The sequence below is a fragment of the Sphaerodactylus townsendi genome, linkage group LG02 (genome assembly GCF_021028975.2).
Source record: "Sphaerodactylus townsendi isolate TG3544 linkage group LG02, MPM_Stown_v2.3, whole genome shotgun sequence".
Classification (NCBI taxonomy): Eukaryota; Metazoa; Chordata; class Lepidosauria; order Squamata; family Sphaerodactylidae; genus Sphaerodactylus; species Sphaerodactylus townsendi.
Window position 1 is genome coordinate 25883761 of NC_059426.1, and position 16299 is coordinate 25900059.

A 16299-nucleotide genomic window follows, 5' to 3' on the forward strand; every position below is an offset into this window, starting at 1 on the left:
CGCTCGTTTTTGCTTCCGGCACAAACAGTTCCACACGCAGCTCCCATAGAACGGCCTTAATGCAGAGCAGTGCTAGGCAGACTAGGGATGTTGGAAGAACTCGGCTGCCAGCCGCAGTTCCTCTTGGGTGTTCCAGAAAGCACCACAGAGGGAGAGCGATTGTGGAAGGCAACTGACGGCAAGCAAAATGGGGGGAAAGGGCAGTAGAGACAAGCAGGCAGCAAATGTCTGCTCTGTGGAGCCCCTGTCTATTCTTGTCGGATTCTAGCAGCTCCCTTAGAAGGACAGGGACCATCTCTAGCAATGCATAGTTGGAAAGCCAACATCACAGAACATCTCCCTGTCAGAACATGCTTGAAGACACGATCTGTAGCCCTAACACCAAGGAGCCCTGTCACCCTGATTTCATGTTGCGCTATTTCTATAGCCACGTTGTGTTACATCTATACAACAATCACCTGCAGTCAGTACAAAGCCTATCCCTTTGTTTGCCCTGCTGCCCACCCACCCACCCCGACAGATTGCAGCAAGGATTTCGGACATTGCAATTCAATTGGATTTTGCTTATTACCTTCAGATCCCAACATGAAATGGTGGATGTCGGGTCCAGTTGACATTCGCGGCCCTTGACAGCTTTTTTCTATTACGCCTCTTGGGGTGACCATTTTTATATGAACGACCTGTTTAATGCATAATATACAATGAAGAATATATATATATATGTATATGAAACCAACTGGGCAAGAAGTAGCTGATATCAAAGTAGCGTATGGAGAAGGAGGAATCTGGAACGTCACACGGGAGGGGGGGGGGGGAACCAACCAAACTACAAGGAGCCTTTCTCCAAACATCCGTGGCTCTTTCTCCCACAGAAAAGCTACTAGCGTCAAAGTATGCCTTCTTAGATTGAAAGAAGGCTTCAAACTTTGTGCAGCAGAGTAGGAGGATAAGAATAGGTTCCAGTTCCCAGGGGACTACTGCTCCAACAGAGCAGGGAACAGTACAACGGAAAGGAAAGTATGGGATCTAAGCCAAAATATTTTTATTCAATCGTACATTAATGCTCCTTCCCACAATTCTACCTGAAGTCACCTTCTACTTTGGGTCACAATATGTGAAGCAGGGACGTAGGTATAGATTTTTTATTGGGGGTTCGGGGGCAGGGCCGCGCCCCCACCCGCCCCAGGGACATGACCACACCTCCCCAAGCCCCGCCCCAGCCTCAGTGCTTATAAAAGCAGCTCTCCGAGGCCGGGGACAGCAGACTCCCCTGCTCCTGCCCTGCCCCCCTCCACTGGCTGGGCTCGCAGCCGGCAGTTCCTTCTGCCCTCCCCTCCGGTGCAAAATCTGCCCCCTTCCCCCATGGGTGGCCACTGTGATGCTGGAATCCACCCCCAAACAGCATCACTTTCAATGGTGTTTAAACTAGGGAGCCCAGATTCTCCTTTTAAATCCACCTTAAAGGGAGAATCTGGGGTCCCCAGTTAGAACAACATTGAAAGTGATGCTGTTTTGTGGTGGATTCTCCCCCATCCTGAAATAGTATCACTTTCAATGTTTAAACTGGGGACCTCACATTCTCCCTTTAAATCCATGCCAAAGGGGGTGGATTTAAAAGGAGAATCTGGGGAAATTTGGGGGGGGGGGGGTGCCTGCTGTCAGGGGTGCAACTGTTAAGCTAACAGAACCAATCTTTCAGGGTATCTTTAGGAGACTCTCCTAATGATACCACCCAGGTTTGGTGAAGTTTGGTTCAGGGGGTCCAAAGTTATGGACCCTCAAAAGTGTAGCCTCCTTCTATTAGCTGCCATTGGAAACAATGGGGGATGGGGCACCCCTTTTGGGAGTCCATAACTTTGGACCCACTAAACCAAACATTACCGAACCTGGGTAAAATCATCAGGAGAGTCTCCCAACAAATCCTTGAAATTTTGGTGCTGCTAGTCTAAAAACTGCGCCCCCTGCAGGCCAAAACCCCCCAAACCCTAAAAAATACAAAAAAACTCACAAATGGGGGGGTGGAGTTTCGGACATGTAATGGGGGGGGTTTTGAACCCAAGGAAACCCCCCCTTACCTACGTCCTTGATGTGAAGTGCCAGCTGGGCAGCACGGTCATCCCTAACCCTCACTGATTCAGCGTCAATGATAAAAAGGCTCAACACCAAGATCAAAACACAGTTTTGGCAGAATGAGATCGTTTACTGAAAGCTGGGTAGGAAAGGGGAGAAGAGGAAGACGTTTACCAGGTCTTCAATGTTTCCATAAACGTTTTTCTTCATGCCGGATGCCCGGGTTGCCACCCATCCTCCAAGAGTACTAAATTCCATGGAATCTGGTTCGTGGCCTGTGCAGTAACCACTTTCAGCCAGCTAAAGGAAAGAACAATCCATTATTGTCAGAGATGGTTCAAGTTCCACTGCAGAACGGTTCTGCAGATGCAGGATTTTCCTCCTCCAGAAACTGGAGACAGGCCTGGGTTTTCCAGCAAGTAGTTTACATTCATGTCTGCCACCCACTTTTCTCCGCAGACATAGAAGCATGGGCACAATAAACAGAAGAATGCCATCCATTCTTCAAACGTTTCCATCCCCAGGGGAATATTTTTGGGTAATGCCACCACTGCAAAAAAAAAAAATCATACTGTACAGTGTGCACGGCTATAAAGTTGGCCCTGACCAAGAAAAGTAAGAATTAACTAAGCGAACTGGCCTTAGCAGCGTGCATTAAAAACCACAGCTGTTAAGATGTAGCTTTATTTATCCTTCCTCTCACAAAAACTTCAGTCCAATACTTTATTAAATACCGCAAAGCGTGCTTCACAGGATGCCGTGTTACCTAAAAGACCTCAACTAAATTTCCCTAGCAAAAAATAAAGGAAGCCTTCATTTATGATTCTGTTAATGTGATTCACAGCTGGCTTGCAGAAATCCCAAACAGATCCTACTTCAATTCTCCCAAGAAGAGCTCTCTTTTTAATATACAGCCATCTGGATGGAATTGCAGGATGCAATACCAATGGGCATTTGCTACGCGGACCAAGAACGCCTATACGTTTATTGCCTGGGTTTTGCTTTTCTTTATTAGTTCGGCTTTTGCCATCTGCAACTGCCTCCGCAGCTGAATGAAACGCCTTTGTGTGGTAACCCTCAATACTTGCTCTAATGAAAGCATTTCACAACTGGCACGGCTACTGACCGCGTGAGCAGCAGCAGCCGACATTCAAGGTGGCCTTGTGAGCGTATCAGGGATTCTACAGCTATTCCACAACAACCAAAGCAAAAATAAACGGATCCCACCTGGAATTTCTGCAGGCACAAGAAGGGTGGCTATTTTCACCAACTGCCCCCTTCCACTGTGGAAGCACAATATGTCCCCACCCCACCCCAAATGCTGCTGCTGCTGGGGGATAAGGACACCCTTGTAAAGCTTGGGGAGGAATCAGAGGTCTCCAATTGAGAGGAGGGAATCCAACACTGCCCCTCCCCCCTTGTGCCTGTGGAAATTCTAGGCTGGATCCAGGTCACTCTATGACAGTGGTTCTCAACCTGGGGGTCGGGACCCCTTTGGGGGTCGAATGACCCTTTCATAGGGGTCGCCTAAGACTCTCTGCATCAGTGTTCTCCATCTGTAAAATGAGTAAATGTTAGGGTTGGGGGTCACCACAACATGAGGAACTGTATTAAAGGGTCGCGGCATTAGGAAGGTTGAGAACCACTGCTCTATGACTTGGATTCAGGAGTGTATTAATGGAATGGAAAGACAGATTTTGCCTTCCCACTGCAGCCCATAGTTCTAAAAAGCTGCTCCTGAGAACTAGGGAGAGCCCTGCAAACGGCATAGGGTGCCGCCAGGAAGAGGAAGCAACAGGAGTCACCCCACATGAGCTACGGCTCAAAATGGAGTGAGAATTCTTGCAATGAGCGAGAATCCTCCACCCATTCCCAATCACATGCTTAGGACAGAGGCGTAGGAGGGCTACTTATATCAGAACCCAAAGAAGTTTGTATTTATATCCAGCTTTCCGTAACTGTAAGGAGCCTCAAAGCAGCTTACAATTGTCTTCTCTTCCTCTCCACACAACCGACACCTTGTGAGGTAGGTGGGGCTGAGAGAGTTCTGAGGAACTGTGACTAGCCCAAGGTCACCCAGCAGGCTTCATGTGGAAGAACAGGGAAACAAATCCAGTTCACCAGATTAGAGTCTACCATTCATGTGCAGGAGAGGGAAATCAAAACCGGGTTCTCCAAGTTAGATTCCGCTGCTCTTGATCACTACATTGTAACACTGGGGAGAGGATTGTCCCTTGTGGGATCCCATACACCGATGACTGGCATGCTGAGGACCTCTCCCCATCCTTGGAGAAGAAGAAGAGTTTGGATTTATACCCTGATGTTCTCTCCTGTAAGGAGTCTGAAGGTGGCTTACAAACTCCTTTTCCCTTCCTCTCCTCACAAGAAGACACCTTGTGAGGTAGGTGGGGCTGAGAGTGTCTCGCGAGAGTTGTGGCAAGCCCAAGGTCACCCAGCAGGCTTCGTGCATACCAGTTCACCAGATAACAGTCTGCCGCTTATGTGGAGGAGCGGGGAATCAAACCCGGTCTCCAGGTTAGAGTACACCTGCTCTTAACCACTACACCACACTGGTTCTCTGTAATGAGCACAGCCAGTGCAAGGCTGTCTTACAAATCCCAGTGACAGAAAGGGGGTGAGCCAAAAAGCTCACAATCGACTAGGTCGAACACAGCTGTTAAGTTGAGCAATAACAGCAGCACCGAAGTGCCTTGGTCCGGTTGCCTCCAGAGATCATCCATGAGGGCAACCAAAGCTGCCTCTGTCCTGTGACCAGGGTGGAAGCCCAACTGAAATGGGTCCAGGACTGATGCGTCCTCCAGGAAAGGCGGAAGCTGCTCTGATCTCTGGCCTCCTAACATGGGTTTGCATAGAATGCAGGAGGGAGTAATCTGAAAACCACAAACGAGAGGAGGGAAAGAGAGCTGGAAGACCAGGAATTTCCAGAGTGTTTTATAACATGAAACTGTAAGCACAGGTAAACCACATTCATGGGTCCTTGCTTGCATCCACCTTCCATCTGCTGCATGGCCTATACATGATCCAGCATACAGAGCATCACGTGATTGGAGCAATCCTCAGTGCTCTTTGTTCAGACAACACGGAAGCGGTGTGGCTCCCTTGACCATCCAGGAGCCAATTCCAACTGGGATGGCAGTGAACGCAACGCAGTTACCACAGAATAAAAATATGAGGCTTACTTTTTATTAAGAAATCCCCAATTACTTTTAAAACCCAGCACCCTCAAGGGGGATTTGAGGGGTATGCGCCACTGTCAACGGGACCCGACTGCAAGTCCTCCCGGCAGGCAAGCTCTAGCCAGCACGATCAAGACTGCCACCGTGATCCTCGATGCCGTAACACTTTCTACTTGACATTTCAAGCACTGCTGGGAGCCCTTTCTCCCCCTCACAAATTTTAATAAGGTACTTCGCAGTACCCATAAGCGTGCAATAAAACTTACTAATGGGTCGAGTGGCTTACTACAATGATATTACTACACACTCCACAACTATTCTGTGTACTTGAAAAATGTAATAAACACCTCAAATTTGGTCAGCACTGATGCAAGTGATACAGCGATACAGAATTGGTGGAGGAAACCCAGGTACTGACACATTCAAAACTGATTTCTAATGAAGGGGAAGCTCTGAAAGTCGGGGGAAAATGGAAGTTTTATGTTTTAGTTTTAAAGAAAGAAGCTGCAGAAAAAAGACGATATTATGCCATATTCTAGTGGGGCGAAAGGCTGCGTGGCATTTCGAGAATGGAGCAGTTGGTGAAATATCAAAAGTTAGTAGCCTAGAAAAATGTCATATAAATTAAGGGAATGTACTCCGTGCATTTTAATTCTAACCTTTAAAAAAAAAAACCCGCAGCTCCAGAAAGGTTAAAATAGTACATCAAATGATAAAAAGACATAAAAATTAAAAAAAGTATGAAAGGCCATCTCATCCGAAATTGCGGTGTTAGTACTTTTTTTTTAAAAAAAATTTCTCTGAAAAATGCTACAGAACTCTTAAAAAAATCCCCGGATATACTTCCTTGGGATGTCCCTCACAAAATGTTGCCAAGTATTTTTAAAAGGTGTTATCACTTCAGAATGACTTCTGGCCACCTCTGCAGGGGCAGTTAATCTGTGCCAAATCCAAACTCATTTGTTCCATTTCAAAGCGCACTTTCGCACATACAGAATAATCCACTTTCAGTGCACTTTCACGATTGTTTGCAAGTGGATGTTGCTATTTTGCACAGTAAAATCCAGCTGCAAAGTACATTGAAAGTGGACTGGAAGCGCATTATTCTGCATGTGCAAAAGTGCCCAAAGTTAAAGAAACTCTCTCACAGGACAGTGGGAACACATTTACCAGTGGTTACTTGCAACACTGAATATGTGTGCAACAGCCCATTTTGTGAAGGCAAAAATATGATCAAAGGAATCATAGGCTAAGTCAAGTCATAGCTAGAGGGAAAGCGTTTTTTAAAAAGAACAAACATTAAAAATAACAAAATGTGAGAGTTACTGGGATAACTTTTTAGAAACTGGTTTCTACTAAATAAGAGTGGCGTAGTGGTTAAGAGCAGGTGCACTCTAATCTGGAGGAACTGGGTTTGATTCCCCACTCTGCCACTTGAGCGGTGGGAGCTTATCTGGTGAACCAGATTAGCTTGTGCACTCCAACACATGCCAGCTGGCTGACCTTGGACTAGTCTCTTGGACAGCCCCACCTGTCTCGCAAGATGGCCATTGTGAGGAAAGGAAGGAAATGAGTTTGTCAACCGCTTTGGTTACAATAATTTCACCACAACAAGGCCAGATTCTGTTTTGTTGAGTGGAACTTGGTCCTCACTAGTATGACTGCTTGATCCAGAGGCCCACCATAATGAGCAAAAGGGGTGGTACACAACCACAAGGCAGTAAAGGACAAAAGCGAACCGTGAAGTTTCATTACGAGGTCGGCATAGAGTCTAGATTTCCGGCTATAGATTTCTGTCTAGCTTGTTCTTGTATAGATGGCCGGTTTGTTTCATACTTGTCAACTTGTGTATATATCCGTTTAAGATTGTAATGAAGCATAAGTAAAAAAAGTCTGTTGGCATTGCACTCCAGTTGGAGGCTTTATTTTTGTCAGCAACAAACTGTAGCTTTGTATTATTATTATTATTATTATTATTATTATTATTATTATTATTATTATTATTATTTATTTATTTATTTATTTATTTAATTTGTATACCGCCCGATCCCCGAAGGGCTCCGGGCGGTGAACAACATTCACTAAAACATCAACAGGAGCGGTCGTACAAATATAAACACATAGGCTCCATCCCATAAAATAGCTTACAATTTTGCCCTTTACTACCTTGAGATCCAAAGGCCCCGCAGAGTGATGCTTCTCTTGGCAAAGAAAGTAGGAGCAGTTTTTGCCAATTCACCTGCCTGATGCCCACATACATACACATGCACGCTGTTACTGAGGATCCCTTGACTCTCTGGAAGAGAATTTCCAAGGTGTCAGTGGGAAGAAAGGGGGAAGGCAGGGATCTCTCACTCCACAGGGAGTGCTTTGAATCCACCCTGATGTTATCATTTGCCCTGCTGTGCTGAAAGAAGGCCCCGGATGCTTTCACCTCAGCGTCATGTCGCTACGATTACGTCTGTCATGATTCACTGTTCTACTATACAAAACTAGATTGAGCAAACTCAGATTAACAGATATCCCAGGTTAAGAATCTTGTTTACAAGCTGGATGCTCAAAATAGGTTTACAGGTAAAAATCATATTTAACAGCAGGTCAGGCATAAGAAGAAGAAGAGTTGGATTTACATCCCCCCTTTCTCTTCTGTAAGGAGACTCAAAGGGGCTGACAATCTCCTTGCCCTTCCCCCCTCACAACAAACACCCTGTGAGGTAGGTGGGGCTGAGAGAGCTCAGAAGAACTGTGACTAGCCCAAGGTCACCCAGCTGGCGTGTGTGGGAGTGCACAGGCTAATCTGAATTCCCCAGAGAAGCCTCCACAGCTCAAGCGGCAGAGCGGGGAATCAAACCCGGTTCCTCCAGATTAGAATGTGCCTGCTCTTAACCATTACACCACTGCTGCTCCTGCTCTTAACCATTATGCCACTGCATATCTCTCTCTCTCTCTCTCTCTCTCTCTCTCTCTATATATATATATATATATATAGAGAGAGAGAGAGAGAGAGAGAGAGAGAGAGCTAGATCTTATGGATTTTGCTCTTTCTCCACGCCAGCCATAGTTATTTCAAACTGGCTTAGCAAAATTTTTGGAGGTGCGAGTTGAGAGGACTAAACAGGACAGCTCTGCCTCACTGACACAGCTGTTGGCTGAAGCAGCTGCAGGACAGACAGACACAACTTCTAAAACCCCGGATAGGATCAGATTGTTCACTGGAAGATTTTGTATCAAAAATGGCAACATATATCAAAAAGCATGCTAGAAAACTTGAGAAAAATGCAGAGTTGTGTTTTGTCTTGGAAACTGTTGGGACTTTTTTTTGCCAGTTATACTTGCAGACTTGCTTTGCCTTGTAGACAAACTTCTAAATGTGGCCCTGAACCATATAAATACCAAAAAGTTTAGGAGCTGGAATAACCACCCAGAACAGGGGACAGGTGGATATTAATTGATAAGAACGCACAGAACGAAGAGGTCGCACATAAAGAAGGATATATGAAGTGAATGTGGGAAATTGCAGGGTAAAGGAATTCATTACAGAACAAGAAATTCAAGATACCCGTTTTTCCAAGTCTTGTCCAACAATGCCGGCTTCGACACGAGCCGTTAAATTTTTCTCATCTATCCAATGAATCCGATTCTGTTGTAAGGAAACAAAAGTGAGATTGTTTGTTAAAAGGCAGTTTGCTTCTTAGCTTTCCAACAAAAGCAGAAGTGTTTAGCTAGCTGTGTGACTGAATCAGGGAAGGTGGAAATAAATAAAAGTATTCCCTCTCCTTCCTTCAGGTTTCGCCTTGTTCTATTTAAGCTATTAAGTGTGGAAACTAAATCATCTCTCAATCAGCAGCAAAAACGACTGCTGAAAATTCAGGCTCACAGATTCACAGGTGTCAGTCTGCTAAGATGAATTTAAAAAGGCAAGGCCCTTTATTCAATGGATAGATCGGGCACACATCTGTCTTCCCCAAGCGGATAAGAATCAGGGAGATTTCCAACCCGTTGCAATCATCCTGAACTGACGGTACAAGCTAGTAAGTTAGCAGAGCGTACTTCCTTGCTTGTGACAGGATTTGTGACAATATACCAGTGCCCATTTAAAATTTATTTTCAGCCAACTAATTTTTACCCCAAAGCCCATTTATGAAACTGAAAGGAAGCTGAACTAGAAACTGAACTCAAGGAGGTCTGGCCAGCAGCTATTTGCTAGAAAGAGTTTTCTCCCGTACCATTTGTGAGGTGTCCAGCGACACAATGGTTCGTTTCTCATCTGCAGGACACTCGAGCGCACTAGAAACACTTGTTCCGCCTGCAAGGGGAAGAAATACAGGAAACCCATTTTGAATTCATTCGCCCAAGTGGCTAATACTCTAGCTAAGGGAGGGGACATTTAAAAAGTGGCACTTCTAGATCTTTCCCATTAAGACAGGGGTCCCCAACGTGGTGCCCATCAGTGCCAAGGAGACAAGTGACACCTTTTTGACACCCGAGCACTTAAAGGAAGTGGTGGGCCCAGGTAGGGCTTTTGACCAGCAAGGCTTCTGACTGGCTTTGCAGATTAAAAAAAATGTTGCTCTGGCAGCAGCCGCTACCACACCATGAGGATTTGCACCGTGTTATTGAAGTTAAGCCATGGCAATCATTTTGTGGCTCGCTCGGTCTCCTGTGGCAGCCATTTAGTGGCTCACCCCACAACACTTTGCCAGAATTCCAAATGTACCCACAGGCTCAAAAAGGTTGGGGACCCCTGCTTTTAAGAGGTTACCTGCAAGCCGACTGGGCACCCAAAAAAATTCCCAAAGCAATAAAGGTGTGTCCACCCATTCACGTGCATGGCTGGCTCTTGCATATCAACTACCCACACAAAGTGACTGTCCAGAAGGATTAGCTCTTCACAAGGTGGAAACTGGAAGGCAAGTCAACTGTTCCCCATATGCAACAGAAATACTTGTGTAATTACTACCTCACACATAAGAAGCCAGACACCATAAGTATGGGACGAGGATGGGAGAAAGAGCAAAATGCTACAATTCAAATATCAGTTTTGTCATCACAGTGACAGTCCTTCTAGTGCAGGGGTCTGCAACCTGCGGCTCTCCAGTTGTTCAATTGGCCATGCTGGCAGGGGCTGATGGGATTTGTAGTCCATGAACCTCTGGAGAGCCACAGGTCGCAGACCCCTGTTCTAGTGGCTTCTTTATCACTCCTTGGGTCAAGCAACAAGAGCTGAATGGCAACTATGGGATAGTTAAGTATGAGGGATTCCTTCAGTCAGAAGACTGAATTGGGTTGTGACCGGGACAAGTATTTCACCAATCCCTGCTTTGCCAGTGTCCCGTTCCCCTCAAGTCTGTCAAATTGTTCTCTGAACGTACAAATAATTCATGCTTGTTAAATTCTTCCAGGAGATTTGCGTGAGATAACTTGTGAAGAATCTTAAAATACGCAAAACACTATGTTAACGGGAAGTGAACGGCTGGCTTTCATGACTGAGGAAGCCAGGAAAGCCAAGCCTCACAAGAGACAATGGGCTCTATCCAAACAATTAGCAGCACATCATGTATTTATTTCCTCCTCCAGCTGTCCACCCCCCCACCCTGAAAGTGGTTCAGTGCCACTGTGCAAGGGATTGCATTTAGCCAGCTTATTATTTCAGGGTTAGAGGAGGTTAGCAGGCTGGCATTAGATTTATGTCCACTCTCTCCAAAACCGTTTTGTGAATGATTTATTCACAGGATTTATTTTGCTATTCAGAACTAGAGTCAACAGAATTAGGGTTAGGGAAGATCCCTGATCTATTTATCTACTTTTAATATATACTGAAACTTCCTCTCTGGCTGTCAGCCCTGGATTAACCATTAAGCAAAATAAGCACACGCCTAAGGTCTCAAGTAAAAATGGCCCGATGAGAGTTTTCTCTTCTTCCTTATCTCTGCTAAGTATTGAAGCAGATTTGTTACATCAGATTAATTTTGATAGAATTTGCAATTTGATAGACTTTGCAATTTAAAAAATGCAGGAGAAACCTTTACGCAGTATCAATAAAGTTACAAGTAAGCAACAGTAAACATTATTTTGCATTCATTGATTTGTAGAAGTTACAACGCAATGTATTTTCAAGGCAAGAAAGCAATGGAATAATAGGTGTTTTGTTTTGTACAAATAATGATATTTATTCATTAGAACGTATATTTTACATTTCACTGTTGTTTTTATTTTGAATTATGTAGATAGCACATGAGGGTACCATAACCTTTTCAGTGCTTAGGGCAGACCTGGGCATTATACGGCCCGCGGGCCACATCCGGCCCACCGGATGACCCTGACTGGCCCCCCTGCCGTGCTGGGGAGCGAGGCGTCTTTGAAAGCCCCACAGAAGCCGGTTGCCTTGGCTGCCGGCTTCTGCGGGGCTTTCAAAAGCGCCTTGCCCGCCTGCCTTTTGGCCCGGCCCTCCACAATATTTTCTGTTTCTTATGCGGCCCCATGGAAAAAATAATTGCCCACCCCTGGCTTAGGGCCTCTAAAGGGCTTAATCTGGCCCTGCTGCTGGCGGCCCAAATTAGCCTACACTGCTCTCCTTCTATTACATTTTATTCTCTGGTTAAGAGTTTCTATGGTTTCGAGTGGACTTCCAAAAAGCAAAGTACAATGCGGCATGCGCAGCTACTGATCACAGTCAAAAATATATCTCGGGCACACTTGAAGTAGCTCTATGAATCCCAACCACAATTCATTATTATTCATAATAATTCTTACAGAGCGGTTCAATGGTTGTATTACTTACCACCAAAAGGTATAATACAAACATTATGCTTGCAGGCTAATTCAACGATTTTAACTACGTCGTCATGGCACTCTATATCAGAGACGAACAGAGAAAGAAAAATATATTTTAGTTGGTTTTATAGATGTTTTTCTCAGAATGCATTAACAATGCAATGCAGCTACACACTGAATTATAGGAACTTTTAAAAAGTTAAAAAATGGCTTGGCTTCAAAGTGAAGTCAGAGGACATAATTTTATGACAGGAAGCAAAACAGGAAACCTGAAATATTCCTCCAATGTTTTTAACAGTTCTACCACAGGATGAAAAAAAAAGAATTAAAATGTTGGGGTGAATGGAACTACACGCAATACTTTCTTAATTCTAAAATGTAAACTTTAAGATCTCAAGCTTCAGTCAACTTCACCAGCTGCACAGTTCAGTCATTTATGTCCCATTGCAAGTTGGAAGATAAAACTGAAAAACTGAAATCAAACCTTGGTATACAAGAAGGCTCAGAAACAACATTAACGTTCAGCATCCTCAAAGTAGATCTAGAAGAAACTCGTGGTTTGAGAGAAATGCTCTAAAAATCCTTCTAGTCAGCAGCTCACAATATTAAAAAATCAGTAACAGACACTATCGAAAAAGCTAGACTCTGAGCCAATATAATTCTATTTAAATAGTAACATAACTTGTTTTCTTGAAAATGGCTCCTTTTAGTAATACACAGGAGATCTGTTTGGAAAGAATGGGCCAAAAACTTTTGTCTTGATTTTTACCATCTTTGAGTTGCTGAAGATTTAAACATAGTGAAGCCAGCCAACTTTTGCTCATACTAATGCACTTCTTGACTGTGTTTTGTACATGTCGGCAGACCACGTGAATGAGAGAGAAGACTGAGGCACGGGAACAATCAAAGGCCTTGTTGAGAGAACAGTGTGGCCACAAGATTAACAAACAAACGGAGCGTGCCTGGAACAAATACTGGAATACATTTTGCAATCGGCATAATTTGGAAGTGCTTCCCGCAGTTTCTAACTCTGCCATACCGGATCTCCTTTGAAGAATGAAAAGAATATTCTGAGGTGCTTACCTGGCCACACAACTATATCGGGAACTCGTTTAAACATCCCTTCCCTGAGTAAAAACAGCTCATGTAGGCAATGACCTAAAGGATAAGAGTAATAATTAAAAAGGTTATTCACATTTCCTTTTTTTAAAAAGTTAAACATACAGCTGTGTGTGGTCGTTGGCTTACCGTGAGCTCTGAATATCCTGTCTTCTGCATCTTGGGAATATGGGATATTGGTAACTTTGAGGTCCTGAAGGAATTCTTCATTTGTAACAGCAGGAGGCACATCGCTAATATTTAAGGATGCCTTCAATATTAAGAAACAACAATAGTCAACATACAAACCTTGAACGATTATTTCTCAGTGGGGACACACAGGGTTGGCCCCAGAGTCGTGTTTCCATAGACAGAAGGATTTCCACCCATGGAGCCAATGCCCCTCCCAATGGCAACCCAAAATGCTCCTCAAAATCCAGTTTCTGGGTGAGTTCCTGCCCCTTTCTGGGCACTTTTGCACATGCAGAATAATGCCCTTCCAGTCATAATTGTTTGCAAGTGGATTTTGCTATTTTGCACAGTAAAATCCAGCTGCAAAGTGCATTGAAAATAGATTGAAAGTGCATTATTCTGCATGTGCGAAAGTGCCCTCAGAAATACAGCAATCCCTTTTAGTCTATGAGCAGAACAGCTAACAGACAGCTGGATACCTGGAAGGGTTGGATGAGTCAGACGGGGGAGGGGGAGCAAGACAGAAAAAGTTGTTTCACCACCAGCTTGGATGGGACAAGGTCTGAACTTTCAGAGAAAAAGAGAATGGAGGGATCTAGGAGAAAAAGAGAATGGAGGGATCTAGTCTTAGAGTTCGCCTTGTGTGTAAGCAGGCAAATGTGTGGAGATAGGATCTGCATCGTTTAAAGGGTCAGATGGGAGAGACCTTCTGTCAGGAGACTTTGGGTCTCAGAGCCTGCCTTTGGGGATAAAGCAACCTAGCTTTGAGGAAGAGACTAGTTGACTCAAAGCCCCAAGTTCTGAGTGAAACTAGCAAAACATTTAGCAAAAGAATTCCTTCAGGAATTCTGAGAGCAGCTCACATTTACACTATTGTGGATTCCACACAGCATGCTTATACCGAATTACAGTAGTTATGAATGAATTTGCTTTCCACTTAAGAGAATCGTGAGGCTGAAGGAAGGCCAATACTCACCTCAAGAATACAAACTTGGCGGCCAACTGCTCTCCTGAATTACCAACTGCATTATACCTATAAATAGTTTCTATCCCCTTTTCTGAATCACTTTATTCTCCTGCCCTTCGAAGGAAATTAAAGTTACTGTTCTTTTTCTACCGTGTTTCCCTGAAAATAAGATTGGGTCTTATATTAATTTTTGCTCCACAAGATGTGTTAGGGCAGTGGTGGCGAACCTTTGGCACTCCAGATGTTATGGACTACAATTCCCATCAGCCCCCTACCAGCATGGCCAATTGGCCATGCTGGTAAGGGATGATGGGAATTGTAGTCCATAACATCTGGAGTGCCAAAGGTTCGCCACCACGGTGTTAGGGCTTATTTTCAGGGGATGTCTTATTTTTTCCCATGATTTTGCAACCCCCAAGTGACCAGATCAGCTGCACCGGGAAATCTGTAACTAGGGCTTATTTTTGGAGTAGGGCTTATATTTCAAGCATTCAAAAAAAAATCATGCTAGGGCTTATTTTCAGGGTAGGTCTTATTTTTGGGGAAACACGGTATTTCCCTCACAGATGATGAACTTTATTCAAAAACCATTTGGGCTAGATCTGTTAGGTTAGGGCTGGGCTCATAAAGTGTTACGTCATGCTACATGCTACCATGTCACCCCAACCTTCACAGTCACCTCTCCCCCAAGAACAGGATTGGGGGGGAGGGGGGGAGAATTTCAGGCTGTTACCATGGGGGGGAAATTTCACATTGTGAATGGAAATCCTTGCATTGTGGAAGTTTGTCTGGATCCAAGCCAGAGTGCTTGCAATACACTGTTGGGAAAATAATCCACTTTGGAATACCAGCAATGCATCTCCTATCCCACCAGTTCATTCTTGACCCTAACCCTAACCCTTCTGATTACACCAGTATTTAAAGGCATACCCAGAATCCAGCTAGATGACCAATTCAGGCATGGAGTCTTTGCCTTAATACAGTGTTCCTTAATCATATAGTACCCCCTTCATCACGTACAGTCAGTTGCTATCATCACTTTACAGCCTGTTTCAGTTGGTGTTATGGATACTCCGTGAATGGAAATGTTTTAAATTAGCCACTTGAATTTATCCAAGCAGTTCTCACAGCCATCAAAAACTCATGTACTAGCCCACTTAGAAGACTCCCTTCTGAGTTCGTCGGATCAAAACCCCAAGACTTCATACGCTCTCGTTCTTATAAGTCTGGATCTTCGCAGTTGTTTGCTGCCTCTGCTGCCATCCGAATACACTGGCGGCAGCAATCCATAAACTACTAGATTTATAGTTAACAGCCCAATGCACTACTTTGACAACGTGCTTCATAAGGTAAGGTGGTCACATTATGACTCAACTGCAGCCAAGTTATATTGTGCCAAATGGATTTCCCAGACTTCAGGTAGGGGAGGCCCACTTTTACAGGATGAAAACCACTGACAACCAAGGGTTTACACTTTCCACATTAAAAATAATGGGACGGCCAATTTTATTCATGGCTAAATGAAACCAGAGCTGCATATGAATTCCCCAACAGATCAAGACACTTCACTGAAATTCTGAAGTGTCCGAATTGTGTAAACAGAATCCTGGCATTGCCTGTTAATTCCACACTGTGATTCACGTTACAGCGGCTTGGATTATTTCAATGAAGTCAGGACAGAAATGACAAGGCTTTATTACTTTACTTACTAAAATATTTACACCCTGCTTCTCCTCATGGTTTGAGGGCAGCTCCCTTAGCACTGAGCTCAGTTCACACTTGGGAACATGCTACATGGCAAAATGAAGAGAAATAAAAGCACTGGATAAACTGGGGCCTGCACATTTCCGCTGACTTGCTTATCCACAATTACCTCCTATTTGTAAGAGAATAAACCAGAACAGTGACTAATGCAGAGACTCAGAAGGCAGTCTTTCCCAAGGGTAGATAACAGTTTCTGCACAGCAGCAGTGATTAAAGATCAAGCACAGCCACACACGC

At 44.4% G+C, this 16299-nt stretch overlaps 1 protein-coding gene across 1 annotated transcript in view; it reads right to left on the reverse strand.

The window, feature by feature from the left end:
* AGPS (alkylglycerone phosphate synthase) overlaps positions 1-16299 on the reverse strand; it is a 58069-nt gene that overhangs the window by 31036 nt on the left and 10734 nt on the right. Inside the window, exons 4-10 of the mRNA XM_048484774.1 lie at positions 13290-13410; positions 13125-13199; positions 12049-12120; positions 9494-9573; positions 8827-8907; positions 2245-2370; positions 572-680 (exon numbers count right to left, since the gene is read on the reverse strand). Of these exons, the coding sequence (XP_048340731.1) occupies positions 572-680; positions 2245-2370; positions 8827-8907; positions 9494-9573; positions 12049-12120; positions 13125-13199; positions 13290-13410 (664 nt within the window). The remainder of the gene's footprint in view (positions 1-571; positions 681-2244; positions 2371-8826; positions 8908-9493; positions 9574-12048; positions 12121-13124; positions 13200-13289; positions 13411-16299) is intronic.